Source organism: Dendropsophus ebraccatus, chromosome 10 (genome assembly GCF_027789765.1).
Source record: "Dendropsophus ebraccatus isolate aDenEbr1 chromosome 10, aDenEbr1.pat, whole genome shotgun sequence".
NCBI lineage: Eukaryota > Metazoa > Chordata > Amphibia > Anura > Hylidae > Dendropsophus > Dendropsophus ebraccatus.
The window spans coordinates 26,638,120-26,654,374 of NC_091463.1; the positions used below are offsets into that span (position 1 = coordinate 26,638,120).

The following is a 16,255-nucleotide window of genomic DNA, read 5'->3' on the forward strand; positions in this document are numbered from 1 at the left end:
AGCTGATAAAAGTGCCGCAAATTTATATGGCTGATCGGGCCATTTTGACAGAATAAAAAAAAAATTAAAAATCATAGGCTGTCTGCCATACATTTCCTTCAGTAATAGGGGGTGCACAGCCAATGACAGCCAATGGCTGCATGAACGATCCAGTGATCTTTTGTGCAGCCCTCCCCACACAATTACCGATCCGTGTAATAGGACCTGTAAATGAGCAGCAATCATGAGATTGGCGATTATTACCATCACGGCCCTAACAGCCATACCGCCAAACAATCATCCTACTGCACAACACGGAAAACCTCACCTGTGGAATAATCTTCTTCTTCTTGTTATTTGCCGCATTTGGCCCAGAGAATAGTTTCTCGAGAGCAGCGAGTGCCGCACTGGCTTTTGCTACCTTCTTGTTCGGACCGGCTCCTCTGAACTTTTGTGTGTCCACTTCAACCTATGAATCAGAGGTCAAATATAATGGATATAGTGGATAAATAAAAAGTGTACAGTAACATCCTAAAAAAAAAAAAAAGTATCACTGGGCCAGCCAAGGAATAACAATCATTCCTATAGTACATACATGTAAGGAGGGTCCTTTGGGGATCAAGGGTGGTGGATTATGTTGGCAGGCTAATGACAGCATGACTATATGGGTCTATATTACTATGATGGCCATGAGTTGCCTGTTAGTATTGTGCTAGTATTAAAGTGACTCTGTACCCACAATCTGCCCCCCCCCCCCAAATCGCTTGTACCGTCGGATAGCTGCTTTTAATCCAGTCCTTGGGTCCGTTTGGCAGGTGATGCAGTTATTGTCCTAAAAAAACAACTTTTAAACTTGCAGCCCTGTGTTAAATTGGCGTGGCCTAGAGTATCTGTGCATTAGGCTGGCACAACCTCTCTGTCCCTCCCTGGATTGTTAAGGCACCTGTGCAGTGTTTAGACAAGTGATGAATAGGAAAAATCCTGCCCAGGGCATTCCTAATGATGAACAGGGTGGGGAGGAGGCACAGAGAGGCAGCGCAAGCCGAATGCACAGACACTCTAGGCCACGCCAATTTGACGCAGGGCTGCAAGTTTAAAATTTGTTTTTTAGGACAAAAACTGCATTACCTGCCAAACGGACCCCAGGACACATCTTTTTACAAGCAGTTTGAGGGCAGATTGTGGGTACAGAATCGCTTTAAAGTTACCAACAGGACAGGCACAAAGGAGGTGGCCCTGTTATGAGGCTTATGTACAGCTATTGCCAAGCCATGACTAACCTGTTGTCTATTTGATTTGTGTGCATAACTAACCTGAAAATTATACACAAAATATATAGGAACTGTAAGTAAGGGTCTTTCACCCAATGTTTAAATTCAGCCATTAAATAACCCCCCCCCCTTTAATTAAGTATGCAAATTAGTTCTCATCCAGAAGGGTTGCCCAGTACACCAACAGCCGACTACAGATGGCTCTTTAATTAACTGGACTCTGGAAACCTATAGGTGGCACTACAGAGGTTTAATTCTTTAAAGACCAGTGCAGCCCCATAAACATAAAGCAATCTGCTAGTCCTGCTGAAAAAGGCAAGCTCAGTCAACTTAGCTCTTTCTATGGGCACCCTAATGGGAATGTGTCAGAAAATTAGCTATTTTTTAAATCAAGGCTTTTTGGTAATGTTTTTCTACTATATTATTTTAAAATAAACCTGAATTTTTGCAGTTTTATCACCTAAACTTAAGTGGAGACTTCTTGTTCCATGATGGTAAGGGGTATCCGCAGCAGATTTTAAAGTGCGGATTTGATGCTGTGTTCATTCATTTAGTCAAATCTGCTGCGGATCCGCAGCAGAAAATCCACTGCGCTACGGAACGTATGAAGCTACTCTTACAGTGAGTTGTGAAACCAGTGGATAGAGATGTCAATAGACAGCTCACAGCTCAGCCTCCCACTCCCAATGAGATGACCTCTTCAAAGGTCACAGAATATGCCCAGTAATGTTTCCCATTCACAAGGATTGGAAAGGTCCTGTTTATTGTTGCCTATGTCCATGCAGCTTACTGTAAAGCATATCTCTACATGCTGTTAGTAGCTTAGGCAAGATGGCAGTCCCCATAATAATGTTAAACAATGAAAATGTAATCTGAAAATAAATAGAATAAAAAAAAAGAACAAGTTTCCATATTTTGGCTTTAATCAGTTACCAAGGAAATCTAGGTGATACAAATCCCTTTAAGAAACCCTAACTCACCTCCATTACAAACCGCTTATCATGGCTTCCCCCGCTCTCTGATATTAACTCATACTTCAAGCCTCTTCTCTTCTCGTTTAGCTCCATGACGGGATTTTTTCCACTGGCTGTAAGAATGGGACCCTGAGTCCTGACCTGCGGACACAGATCACATATTGCATTTTACACCATAACAAATATCTTGCAGAAATAAAGCTTATCCCTAGTAATCCGCTGTGTGTGTACAGACCACGAGAGAAGACATCTGTGTTTATGGCAAGTAATTTAATTACTTATGCGTTCAGTTAATTAGAGATTGTGATCATTTACATGTCTATTAGGACTGCACACTGCTAATAGATGTAATTACTATCAGTACAAATGGCTTCCGAGGATTATGGAGAGAAAACATAAAACTGAGGTTGTCCATTACTCACTTAACCTCTTCTAAGTTATGCAGGTTCTACTTTTCTTTTTTTTTTTTTTTTTTTTTTTTTTAGAACTATGTAACATGCCATTCCTCTGTTATTACTCCTGGCAATGTTCATTCAGTGTATATACAGTGTCATAGTGTGCAAGGACAAACTATACTGACAAGGGGACAACACTGAAGGCCCTATTGTGTAATAGAAGACAACGATCAGCCGACATGAATGATGTCGGCTGATCAATCGCCCCACGGAATAGGAGCGGCAGCAGCAGACCTCTGCTATCCTCTATGGGCTGCCCGAACGATCTAGCAATCACTCGGGTAGCCTCCCCGTGGCCCCTACTGCACTAACCTGCTTGCTGCCAGCGTGTGTAATAGTGCAGGCAGCGAGCGGGGACCGAGGAGCAAGCATATGCCGACAGCGCTCGTTTGCTCCTTAATATCGCCCTGTGTAATAGGGGCTTAAGTTGTCAGAAATTTCCAGGAGGAACCACAGAGGAATGGCACAACAGACTTACAGTGTTTCTCGGAGAATAAGACAGGGTCTTACATTAATTTTCTCAGACAAAAAATTGCTTATTTTGGGGAAAACACAGTATGCCCCTAAACTGTAGCCCCACTCTATATGGTAGTTAGTAGAGATGAGCGAACCTGGAGCATGCTCGAGTCGATCCGAATCAGACTTTTCGGCATTTGATTAGCGGTGGCTGCTGAAGTTGGATAAAGCCCTAAGGCTATGTGTAAATCATGGATATAGTCATTGGCTGTATCCATGTTTTCCAGACAACCTTAGAGCTTTATCCAAGTTCAGCAGCCCCAGCTAATCAAATACCGAACGTTCGGGTTCGGATCGACTTGAACCCGAACCAGGTTCGCTCATCTCTAGTAGTTAGATGTCCCACTGTTGTTTGGCTACTATAGTAAGTTCCCCTGTAGTTAGTCCTCCATACTGCATACCTCCCTACCTTCTCTGTAGTTGGCCCATGTACCCTTTGTCCCCCCATATTCAATGTCCCCTAGTGAGCATCGGCTTACCACTCCTGTCTCCCCTGCAGCTTGTGTCTTATTTTTAAAGAAACTTTCATAATGTTATTAATATGAATAAATGTGTTTGCTAATATATTGCTAATATAGGACCCATCAGGAGTGGTGTCAGCCCTCTACACACACTACAGTGACTAATACTCTCACAGACCAGCCAGGGTCGATCCAACAGGAAGCCAATAGAAGGAAAAATTACATCAATCTGTCCAATGGCCTATAACAAGTTACAATAATTGGAGTAAGTGGATTACTTTGGAGGTTACGGCCAGCTCCACCTTTCCTCTAGCACTATGGGCTGCCGGCCTGGCACCATACGATGTTACTGACATATAACTTCCTTTCCATTGTCTGTATGTCAGTGATTGGTCGTACTACGGGGCTGTATTGTTTCCACATCCCTCTGTATCCTGCTCCCAGATAATGCTATTGATTTGTACTCTCCATATCATATCAGCACTGACTGTAAAGGAACGTTTCCATATATTGTTCTTTCAGTTTTTGCTTTGCTTCCATATAAAATGCATTATGTATCTGTTTAAGGCTAATATGATAAGCATAGTGTAATAATAATCTTTCCTTGTGCTGATGGTTATTGAATGGATTTTATTTTATGACTAGGTGAGTAACAGCTTAGTTACATATTGAAGGTGGTTTTCTGTACTGCAATATTGATTGGCTTTTGCTAGGTTACAACATGAATATTAGATTGGTAGGGATTGGACTCCCAGTGCCTCCACTGGTGACTGAAGGGGATAATGGCACTCCAGTGAGAGCTACATCCTCTTTACTGCTTACAAGGCTAAACTTTAAAGGGATTCTGTAAGGCCTCAGGGGTGTGAGACTTGTGGCCCTCCAGCTGTTGCAAAACTACAACTCCCATCATGCTTGGACAGCCAAATCTTTTAGCTATCCAGACATGATGGGAATTGTATTTCTGCAACAGCGAGTTTAACACCACTGCCCTAGATCATGCTGACAACTCAAGTGTCACAGAGGCCGTACTGAGCCATAGCATACATGCTTTCCTCCTCTCTGCCTTGAGTCAGTTGTAAAAGTTGAGCCCTGTAATCAATCAAGCTAGGAGGAGGTGGCGGCGGCGTGAATGCAGCATATGAGCTTCTTGACACTTGAACTCCTTAGACAATTTAGAGGTGAAAGATTGTCATTAAATGATCAGGACAGAGCTCCAATAAACAGGCACAACCACTACCAAATGTACAAAGCTATGCCTGGTAACTCAGAAGAGGTGCTGCCTTAATAAGTGGTGGGGCTGCTGGGAGTCGGAAAGGCCACAAATACTGAAATACCAAAAAACGCCAGCCTATCCACTGCATATGCTGTGCAGACACTTAGCACCCCTGTACGACAGCTTCCATTGTCATCCAGTCACCCACAGTGTTCCCACAGCCATCAGCCAAGGCACGAGAATCCACAATCGTCTTGTATTCTTTTTAATGTGCAAAAATCATGGACGCCATGCCTGCACTGCCTCCTAAATGAATAGCCTTTATGATTACAAGGCTTTTTATTTCCTACAATAGAACTTTATACAGTATGTGATTTTAAAGTCTTACTATCACGCCGTGCAGATGGCAGGATATGCATTCAAAGTAACAGCAAGTTTGCAGCCCGCTACCAACGCACAAGTGTACTGCAATGCCCGTCTACGAGACTTCTGACTATTCTGGACGTGCCGTTACTTTGAATATATATCCTGGTGATAGTTACACTTTAACTATATAATGCAAATTTTTTTTTCTCCTGTTACATTGTTGCTAGATAACTAAATGTTTAGTTCGGAGTTATATTACAAGCTTGGGTCCTCCTGGCAGGAGATCCTGTGATCATCTATGGTTGAGTGACTGTCAAATGTGGACCAGCGAAATCACTTCAAAGGCTGGTTTAGTTATGTCCCTCAACAGGTCTGCAGAAAAATGAAGGTGCCATGTTTTTATCCTGCCCTCTAGCACTTCTTTTGATTTCTCCATACTGTTGGAGTTTTTGAAATTTTGGGAGGTCATGTAAAATATCTGCTGTATCCTAAACCAAATGTCTCTCCCTAACTGTAGGATACACGGAATATATACTGTGCCTTCTAGACATTACAGCTCTGCTGCACTTAGGTGATATCAAGTAGAAAGCCTAACATATTAGGTACCAGGAAAAAGGTTAATGATTGGATGAATAGGTTTGGTTGCTACAGCACTGGCCGGTTCTCCTGGTCTCTCCTTACAAGGCTGCACTTAGCTAATATTGAATTGTCCTTTTTTAGAGATCATAGCAAGGAGATGGTAGAATACAAGACTAGTGATCAGAGACAGACCCAACATCCTCTAGCCTGCACTAAGATTACATCTGTGATATTGGATGTAAAAATAAATTCTTAAAGGAGAAGTCCAGTGAAGATTTTGATTAAAGTATTGTATTGCCCCCCAAAAGTTATACAAATCACCAATATACACTTATTACGGGAAATGCTTATAAAGTGCTTTTTCTCTGCACTTACTACTGCATCAAGGCTTCACTTCCATGGTGATGTCACTTCCTGGATAAAATGGTGATGTCACTTCCTAAATAAAATGGTGATGTCACGACCCGACTCCCAGAGCTGTGCGGGCTGTGGCTGCTGGAGAGGATGATGGCAGGGGGATGCTCAGTGTCCCTCCAGTGCCCTGTGTCCCTCAGTGTCCCCCTGCCATCATCCTCTCCAGCAGCCACAGCCCGCACAGCTCTGGGAGTTGGGTTCGTGACATCACCATGTTATCCAGGAAGTGACATCACCATGTTATCCAGGAAGTGACATCACCATGTTATCCATGAAGTGAAGTATTGATGCAGTAGTAAGTGCAGGGAAAAAAGCACTTTATAAGCATTTCCCGTAATAAGTGTGTATTGGTAATTTTTATAACTTTTGGGGGGCAAAACAATACCTTAATAAAAATTTTCACCGGACTTCTTCTTTAATTTTTCGTACTCTGAGCTTGTTAACAGCCATTTCTTAGAATGACAATTTCTAAAAACCATGAAAGCCAATATGCCCACCATTTTGGGGATTGTCAGCCAAGTTCAGTGAACAGCAAATCATCCTAGTCACAAAGGATAATGAGGGCAGTGGGATTTGGCCCTCCCAAACTAGGCTGATTACTTCTCAAAAGTCTGAGCAATCAAGGTGATCACACATACCTGTTACTGTAATAGAGCCATATGGGTAAGATAATATAAATGCATACTAGGTGGGCCCTTTGGACAGAAAAAAAGTTGTCTTTTGTTGGTCAGATCCCCTTTGGCATAAAGGGGGTTTGCAATTTAAAAATACTTGTACAAGTATGAGATTGCAGGGTTCTGACCTGTCTGCTTCTCTGAGGAATCTCTCTATTGGTGACCTGGCTCCTTTTTATGCATTGAGCCACGGCTCCATTCATTCTCAGCACTCCGTTCTTTCCGGTGGCTTCATATAAGAATGAATGGAGACGCGTGTCACGATTCATAACAAACTAATATAATAAACAGATACCTGTGTGGCACAGAGGTCGTACATCACCCCGCCACAATCTCATACTTGTCAAGGGGATGAGTAATTTGAAATCAGAAAATCCCTTTAAGGTGGTGCTGGTGGGATCAGTCAACCATTTTATTTGTATGACTCAGGATTGGGCATGATGAGATTTCAATATGCCTGATACTTCCGTTCTCATGACAGAAAGGTATCTGTCAGCGGATTTTTCCCTCTTTGCACTGACAACATACACAGGCATTGAGTGCATGTCAAGCAGTCAGTGACCAAGTGGCCAAGGATGTAATTGCACATTACACAGTCCTTTATCCTTCTAGGGTTTCTTACCTCTAGAGTGTTGGAGCCATCTGTGCTGGAACTTCCTGTGTTACTGCTCGCGTTTGAGGAGACAGTTTCGTTCTTGCCTTCGCTGTCCGATTTTTCATCCGAACTAAGACATTCCATGTCCGTGTCAAAACCTGTAGGATAACCCATAGCTTGTAAAACCTGTGTACAAAAGAAGCCATCATGAGATTGTTGCCTAAAACAAGAGCAGTATATAAACAGCAACTATAAAAGTACACAGATCATTACTATCAGGCTGTCTTATGACTTATCTTTGTGTAGCTAAATATTTGCACAAAAGTTGCAGCAGAAAGGGTCTGGAGGCATTTATGGGGTGTACAGATATTACAGGCTATAGAAGGGTCGTTGATCTAGGGATTTATTCTCATTTGGATTCAGAGAGGAATGTGGAATATTGGCTTCTGTCGTATAGGGTTTGTCATCCTCAGAAACAACACCGCAGGATAGGCTGATCTAGACTGAGGAGTGATATGGGATGTCGTTTTTGTGGAGCCTGTGACATGTGATCTACTAGGTCAAAAACTTACAATAGGTTGTTTTTCTAGGTCTCTGTTAAAGCGGCAGTGCAAGATATTGTGTGATCTCATTCAGGTGTGCAGGACACAGCTGCAGTTCCACTGCTACAGATAGTAGGCAGACTGTGAGTACTAGCACTTGTAAACAAAGAATAGCTCATAACGGCAATGTGGCGCTATCAGCAGGCTGATTATTGGGGATGCTCGGAGTCAGACCCCTGCTCTGGCATTGACTGCCTATCCTGAAGACAGGCCATCAATTTTTATTAAAGTCCAGATAACCCCTTTAAGCAATGTGGCTATGGCAACTGCTATTGTTTATCAGACAGAAATCGGCTGATATTTACATTATTTTCATGACAAGTAATCATCTCAGGAAAACCGGAAAGGCTACTCACCTTTACTGCAACATGAAGCTTGGCCGTCTTCTTGGATGGTCCAGAGGCCTCATGAGTTGTACCGTCTACATCCACAGACATGGTGAAGACTGGTGCATGTACTGGACCTGACTGAGATAGCAATTTGTACTGCAGGCCAGGCCTGATCTGGTTCAGTCTCATCAGTGCATTCATTGGCTGGTTTGATTCTATGGCTTTGCTATCTAAGACTAGAGTTGAAGACAATTTTATTAAAATACGTCTCCATAATTCAATTAAAATTTTTGTTTAGACAACCGAAAACAGGGGAAAAAAAATTCTGGCTAATTAAATTTCCCTGGTGGTGTAAGGCAGTGAAGGGGTCAAAGTTTATTGCATCATATACACTCAGCTCTGCTACATCAAAATACACACACCTAGCTCTGCTACATCATACACACCTAGCTCTGCTACATAAACATACCCACAGGAGCAAAATGCTGTATCAATATACAGACACACACACCTCTGCCTAATCACTATGCACAAGCCGCTCTGCTACAGACACAAACTTTATAAGGCCGTCCCTACCTGTAGTCTCTGTAATGCACTCTTTTCACAGTCATGTGACTAATCACATGATTGTGAGATCACTAAAGGTCCTGCAGGTCCTTCAGCTCCAATATGGATAAGTTACCAGGGGCTTTTACATGCAGGAATCTGGAGGTGATGCTCCTGCCCAGCACTGATATCACTAATCAGTGTCCGGCAGGAGACGAGTGAGGACTGTCAGCTATCAATCGTTGCACCAATCACCCAGCATATGGGCACAACGCTGGAATCAGCATTCTGCCCTAACATTAGGGAAGCAGTCAGAGCGGTGTTGCAATGTATGACCACCCTGTCTGTGGATTATAAGATGCACTTTTAAGCAATTGCATCTTATAAAACGAAAAATATGGTAATTTTTTGGAGTGCTCCGTCTAGCATTATGAATCCGCTTTTATGTTGCTGGTCACATTGAAGCATCATTCATAGCACTGAGGTATTTTTTCCTGTTATCTCTGTTGTACGCTGCCTTTGAACAAAAACAAAACAACTTACTTTTACGTAAGTTGCGTCTCATTTTCTTATTTGGATCTTTGTCGTCACAAGAACCGTCATCATATGGTCGCTTCAATCCTAAAAAAATAAAAGGTGAGAGAAAAACCATTCACAAGGTAGCACTCACCAGCACAGCTTTAAGTGCATGTCCACCCTTTATAACCATCTTGTTTTAAGGTCCAACATTCTTTAATGAGTCAATTCTTATTAGATCTTTAAAAGTAGGGAACACTTCTTAGCATAGGGAGCTGCATTTAATAATATAAGCCCCCTCTGTAGTGGCCGCAGGCAGTCGGGATTTCTGCAATGTTTCATTTCCTATGTATTTATAAGTGGGGGTAGCTTTTCTTTTACCTAAGAGGGTTACATTTCCTTTATACATCTAGCGTTAAATCATAAGATTTTGGTGGCCTGCAGCCACCACTAGAGGGAGCTCACTGCATACAGTTATAAGATTAAGGTTAAAGAGGTTGTCTGGCGTTCAGCATTTTTTAAATAAATTGCTGCTGGTGGATATAAAACAACAAACATCCTATGCTTACCTCTCCACGCTCCCATGGTGTCGCTGGTGTCCCCCGCTGACTGCAGTGTCCACTTATAAGACAAACTTGTCTTGGAAGTGACAGCCCGCTCTGCCAATCAATGGCCACAGGGCTGTCCTGTCTCAGTCAGTGATTGGCTGAACAGGCTATCATTCCCGAGACAAGTTTGTCTCAGAAGTGGAGACTCTGCAGTCAGCGTGGGACACCTGCAACATCAGAGGACGACACAGAGGGAGTGTGGAGAGGTAAGAACATGTTTATATTTTATATGCATCAATAACAAAAAATTAAAAAATGCCAAACTCCTCCAAAGGCCATTTTTTTATTTCCATTTCCTTGTCCTACTTGGAAAAGGATGTAGCACAACTAGAGAAGGATGTGGTCTAAAATGCCATGTGGCACAATTTTGGTGCATGACCTTTTCCTGAAATAAAGCCAACTAGAAACTGGTGTAAAATAATAATAAAAAAAAGTGCAAACTCGGACCAGACAGTATATAGATGTGTCATATTTACTAAGCATCCCAGGCAACCGTGGGAAATCTGGCACATAAGAAAGCTGTCCATGCAGACAGTTTAGTAATTACCCCTCCCCCCCCCTCAATATCTATCTAATATTCTATAACTTTACTATAACCCTTATAACATTCTTATTAATATACTTGTGATAACCCAATGAGTATCTACTAAAAGATAGCATGTAACACAGTGTAATGCTTGCAAACTAGCTAGGCAGAGACTTCAAGGCAGCCTGTGGCCACCTTAACCCTCAGTGCATACAAATGCCTGTTCCTGGACACCAGCCGAGTGCGGCTGAAGATCTCTGCAAATGAGGGAAATATCAAAGACTTCCCTAGAAATGGCAGCTGCACATGACAATCTCTGTACGCAATGCCGCCACAGCTCCGGCACGACACATTCCCATTCCTTTTCTCATCTCTTCAAATACTTCATTAATCTTTTTAATTTTACGTAATTCATTTTTCTGAGCCGTCTAATAACTTCATGAACATTGTTTAAGCATGCGGAGACAAAGGCAATCTTCAAAGGGTTGTCTGGGCTTATAGAATGTGTCAGCATTGTACATCACTGGCCATGTTAATATGGATTCATTAACATAGTCATTTATTTATATTAATAATGATTGCTCTTTTATGTCTATGGCTGCAGCTCAGCCTGTACAATGTATGGAGCACAGCCCGGCAAGTGACCCTGTGCAATGGTAACAGGCTGGGAGCTCTGAACAAAAACTGCATTATAACTACATGTATGGGGAGAGGAGGGGGAGTTCATGGATGGCCTCTTGTCATGGCTGCAATGTTTACATAAGAAAAACAAAGCAGCAATTCGTAGTAATACAAATAAAATCGGGAAGTTATTTTACATGGGCAGTGGCAAATTATTATATAAAGACCAGACAATCCCTTTAAGGTGGTATTCCCACCGTGAACCTTTATGGCAATGAGTATTTGGATATGCAATGTCTAAAAGATGTGGGTCCCACAGAATTTCTTCCCAGACTGGTGAGGCAAAGTAGATGAAAAGGTGGCTGTATATGTGCATGGTTCTATCAACTTCTGGGGAAGTTACAGAGGCACTGTATGTATCCTTTAGGGGGTTATAACAAGTTTTCCAAAGTTTTGAAAAGTAATAGTGTTGAGCGGACTAGTGTTGAGCGGACTCGCCTAACTGCTCCAGCAACGTTCTCTGAACCTGAACACTCGGCATTTGATTTCTGGCAGCTGGAGAAGTTGGCTGCTGCGCTAGAGATTTCAGGAAATCATGGATACAGCCATGGGCCATAGGCTGTATTCATGTTTTCCAGGACTCCCTAGGGCAGCATACAACTTCTCCAGCTGCTGGGAACCAAAGATGAGCATTCGGGTTTGGAAAACGTTGCCAGACCCAAACAGGGCAACAGTACTAATGACCTACATTACATGGTCCAACTCCCATCATCGCTGCGAAGTTCAGCCGAGCGCTGGAACTACTTCAAATGGATGATTGGCAGGGATTCCAAGAGTTGGACCCTTAGGGCCCTTTTACATAGAGCGATAACAGGCTATATATCGATCCATGTAATAGAGACAACGTTTAGCTAATGAAAGGATCATCTGCTGAACTATTCTTTAAGTCCAGACCTAAAATCATTGGGCGCACATAGCTACGTGTAATAGCGATGAGCGGCCAACGACTGGTGACAGTGTAAAAAATAAACTCCAACATACCTCTCCAGGTGATTCAGGTCACTTCACACAGTGACAGGAGTGGGCCAAAGCTAGGATAAAACCAGGAAGAGTGGAGATGTATATAGGAGTTTATTTTTTTACAAGGGCTTCACAGACATCTCTAAAGATGTCGGTGCAGCCCTTGCTGTCAGGATGTGCTATCAGGCAGTGTATGGGCTCAGTAAGCGTGGGCCAATCTAGGAGACCGGCGTTAGCTTACAGAAAGTCATTGGCCTATTTTCCAGATTTTCCTGTTTTTATGTACGCCTACTAAATGAGAAGTAAGAAGCATTTGTAGAAAAAGTATAAATTTCTGTGTAACTTTATAAAATTCTATTCTAACCGCTGACACCTTACCTTCCCTGTCTGTGCTTGACCAAGAGTATTTCTGGAAGGGTTTATTAGAGGGTAGAGGGTCCATCTGCAAGACTCGGTATATTTGTCCAAAAGCTAATAAACGCAGCGCATGCTGTAACAGAGGAGACACAGAGAATTTCAAGACAGGAAAACTTCTACATGATACAAGTCTGTTATTACCATGAACTAAGGTATAATCATAAAACCACTGCAGGCAGCGAGGAGTTACATGGAGATTTTCCACAAGTCACTGTACACCATGAGCAAAGTTTATAAAACAAAGAATGTAAAAGCTGCTAATATTATTAACAACAGCTGAGGGCTCTCTGAACTGGAAAGACCTGAAAAAGACGTGATAGTGGCAGCGGACCATTTCCTTTCTGCAGTATTATTATTGTTGAAAACTACAGAAAGCTCCTACAAAAAAAAATAAAATACTATGTTCAGTGGAGCAGGTTGAGGAGGTACTCCAGGCTGGGGTTATTTTTATTGTATGGCCGGGGAGGCTATGGAAATAGAGGCCACCGGTCACTTACCTCCCCGGTTCTCTCGCCGGGTCCCGGATTGTGCCGCCCCATTCTCCCGTCCTGCTGCCTGGTCTGAGCTGCAGCTTGAGAGATGACATCTGAAGGCAGCTCAGCCTTTTAGCGCTCGTAGCGGATTCCCGCCTCGGCTGCTGAATGGCTGAGCTGCCTTCAGAAGTCACGTCTCAAGCCGCAACTCAGCCGGATGGGAGAACGGGGCGGTGAGTGCTGGTGTGTTGGATGTCAGCCAATATGACTGAATGCATGAGGCCTTAAGGTGGCCACACACTTTAGGGCCTTAGGTTCCTATTACACAGGCTGACAAGAGCCCGATCATTTTTGTAAACAAGTGCGGATCTGCAAGACTGGACCTGTATTAGACGGCCCGATAATCTGGCAGCAAGGGTTGCATTGAAATCACTAGCAGGTGTTTGGGCGAGGGCTGCACGGATATCATTAACGATGCTCCCTTGCTGCTAGATTTTTGGGCCGCCTAATAGGTGAAGTAATCGAGCGTCGATCTTGAAAATGATCGGGCTGTAGTCAGCCTGTGTAATAGGACCCCAAGGGCTGCCACTATCATATCAGCAGATCTATTGTCAGCAGAACTTGTCGCTCGCGGTGGATTTATCCGCCAGTCTAGCGTGCATGGGGCCGTCTTGAACAACCACTGACATCTTTAGGGCCGTATCAATGTGTTGCAAGACTCCCTAGGGCTGCATTCAACTTCTCCAGCCACCAGGAGTCAAATGTCAAGTGTTCAGGTTTGGCCGAATACGAATGTCCAGGAAGTTCACTAATCACTACCGAGCAGCTCAGTTATCCAGTGCCCGGCAATCACATGATCACCAAGATGAAATGCAGGACTTATGGCTCCAGCTGAGCTGTGTATACAGCTACTGGGCAGGCTTTGACTGTAATATGCTATCCCTATATTTACTCTGGAGAGTCTGGCCTGTTACAGATGGATCAGAATTAATAATCATCTCACTATATGTATAAAAGATCATTGTAATAATTGAACTCAGATGTTAAGATGGGGGTTATGTGTATTTGACAAAGGGCAGATGCCCTGTATGCTGTTGAATGTTTAAAAAAAAAAAAAAAAAAATCTTTAAAAATACTGAATCACAGAACGTTCTTGCAGAGAGCTGACTCTGGATGTTCAAAGCCTATTGGTCTGGTCTGCAGAATAATATATGTATGTTTCTGCCGTTTGAGAATGGTTTTGCAGATAACTGAAGGAGAGCTATTATGCATATTTTTTGCCTGACCTATGAGACTCCTTTTGCTAAGACGACACATTACCTCCTGAGGCCAAGGGTACGATAAGCACTTTTATAGCTGCTCTCTGCACACGGAGAACAATGAGATCCTGAACACAATAGCCCCGACTTAAATGCAGAACTCCCTAATCCACAGTATAAAATAAGTTTTCTAAGCCAGTCAATGTATCAAGAAGAGTCAATATAATGTAAAAAGCTGTAAAGTTTTGTGACCCTGACTGAGCCTGGACATATGGAATCTTGCCGATCTCGGCATACACGGTGCAATGTCTTGTGTCTACCTAGTTAGGGGATGAAAACCAATGTTACGGACTGTTACCAATGATAAAATTTTCATGTACAATTATTATGCAACAGACGGCAGCTCCGACATCCTTGGCCCATAAATAGTTGTCCTCCTCTGACTCTCTGGCTCATTTCCAATTACACTAAAACGAAGCCAAAGATCTCACCCAAGCCTGGACTGACAGAAGTTCTCTCATCCCTGAAACCATCATCTAAAACAAATAGCTATAAAAATACGAGTGCAGAGAGTGAACTGCACTGCAGCGTTGTCCCATGATGTTCCCGTCAGTCATACCCTCAAGTACAGATGGTCTCTCTCTTGTAAAGTGAATAATTTCTTAAGTAAAAGTTTAATGGAAACCTTAGCTAAAAAATATCTTGCCGACATGATATGGCAGCAAATGGTTTAAAGTATTTAGTATCACTAGATCCCAACCCGTATCTTGCAGACGTTCCTTTAATCGCTGTCCAAATGCCCCCGGCCACACGATTCTGAGAAGATGAGAACGACACCAGATCTGGCTCATTTGGTTTCGCAGATGCACAAATGAAAGATTGGTCAGAGCAGGGCAAAGGTTCCAGTAATAGTTTATTACATGATAGCTACTAGACAGCCACTTCCTCCTAACGCCCGCAAATTATTTTCTATTTTGGAGAAATGGTGACGCAGCATTTCGCTGCTGGAATAAAACGGTGACCCTGAAAATCAGGAATAAAGCAGAGTTCTCCAAACTTCACAGAAGTCAGCTTTTTCATGTAAAGGTAAATGCCTTAGTCTGAGAAATCTATAATGTCTGCGTAAGGGACCTAAACTCATCTTCTGACCTCCTGTGCACATATAACATATGATGACATTGGCACAAGGTCATTTACCAACTTCAATAACAAAGATTCAATGGTGCCCCCAAATAAGTCGTCAGACTGTACAAATCAAATCCAGTGGGGTGATTAAAAAAAATAAATAAAAAATTATATACACTACCGTTCAAAAGTTTGGGGTCACATTGAAATGTCCTTATTTTTGAAGGAAAAGCACTGTACTTTGCAATGAAGATAACTTTAAACTAGTCCTAACTTTAAACAAATACACTCTATACATTGCTAATGTGGTAAATGACTATTCTAGCTGCAAATGTCTGGTTTTTGGTGCAATATCTACATAGGTGTATAGAGGCCCATTTCCAGCAACTATCACTCCAGTGTTCTAATGGTACAATGTGTTTGCTCATTGGCTCAGAAGGCTAATTGATGATTAGAAAACCCTTGTGCAATCATGTTCACACATCTGAAAACAGACTAGCTCGTTACAGAAGCTACAAAACTGACCTTCCTTTGAGCAGATTGTGTTTCTGGAGCATCACATTCATGGGGTCAATTAAACGCTCAAAATGGCCAGAAAAAGAGAACTTTCATCTGAAACTCGACAGTCTATTCTTAGAAATGAAGGCTATTCCATGCGAGAAATTGCTAAGAAATTGAAGATTTCCTACAACAGTGTGTACTACTCCCTTCAGAGG

At 42.6% G+C, this 16,255-nt stretch overlaps 1 protein-coding gene across 4 annotated transcripts in view; it reads right to left on the bottom strand.

Annotated features, from left to right (window-relative positions):
- The window catches only part of STRBP (spermatid perinuclear RNA binding protein), a 59,384-nt gene that overhangs the window by 8,355 nt on the left and 34,774 nt on the right, over window positions 1-16,255 (bottom strand). For 3 of the 4 annotated variants that reach the window (XM_069986779.1, XM_069986780.1, XM_069986778.1), the window contains 6 exons: window positions 12,644-12,755; window positions 9,518-9,595; window positions 8,456-8,664; window positions 7,525-7,683; window positions 2,231-2,365; window positions 308-448 (listed from right to left, as the gene is read on the bottom strand). In XM_069986779.1, coding sequence (XP_069842880.1) covers window positions 308-448; window positions 2,231-2,365; window positions 7,525-7,683; window positions 8,456-8,664; window positions 9,518-9,595; window positions 12,644-12,755 — 834 coding nt within the window. The remainder of the gene's footprint in view (window positions 1-307; window positions 449-2,230; window positions 2,366-7,524; window positions 7,684-8,455; window positions 8,665-9,517; window positions 9,596-12,643; window positions 12,756-16,255) is intronic. The other variant, XM_069986782.1, reaches the window with a different exon arrangement.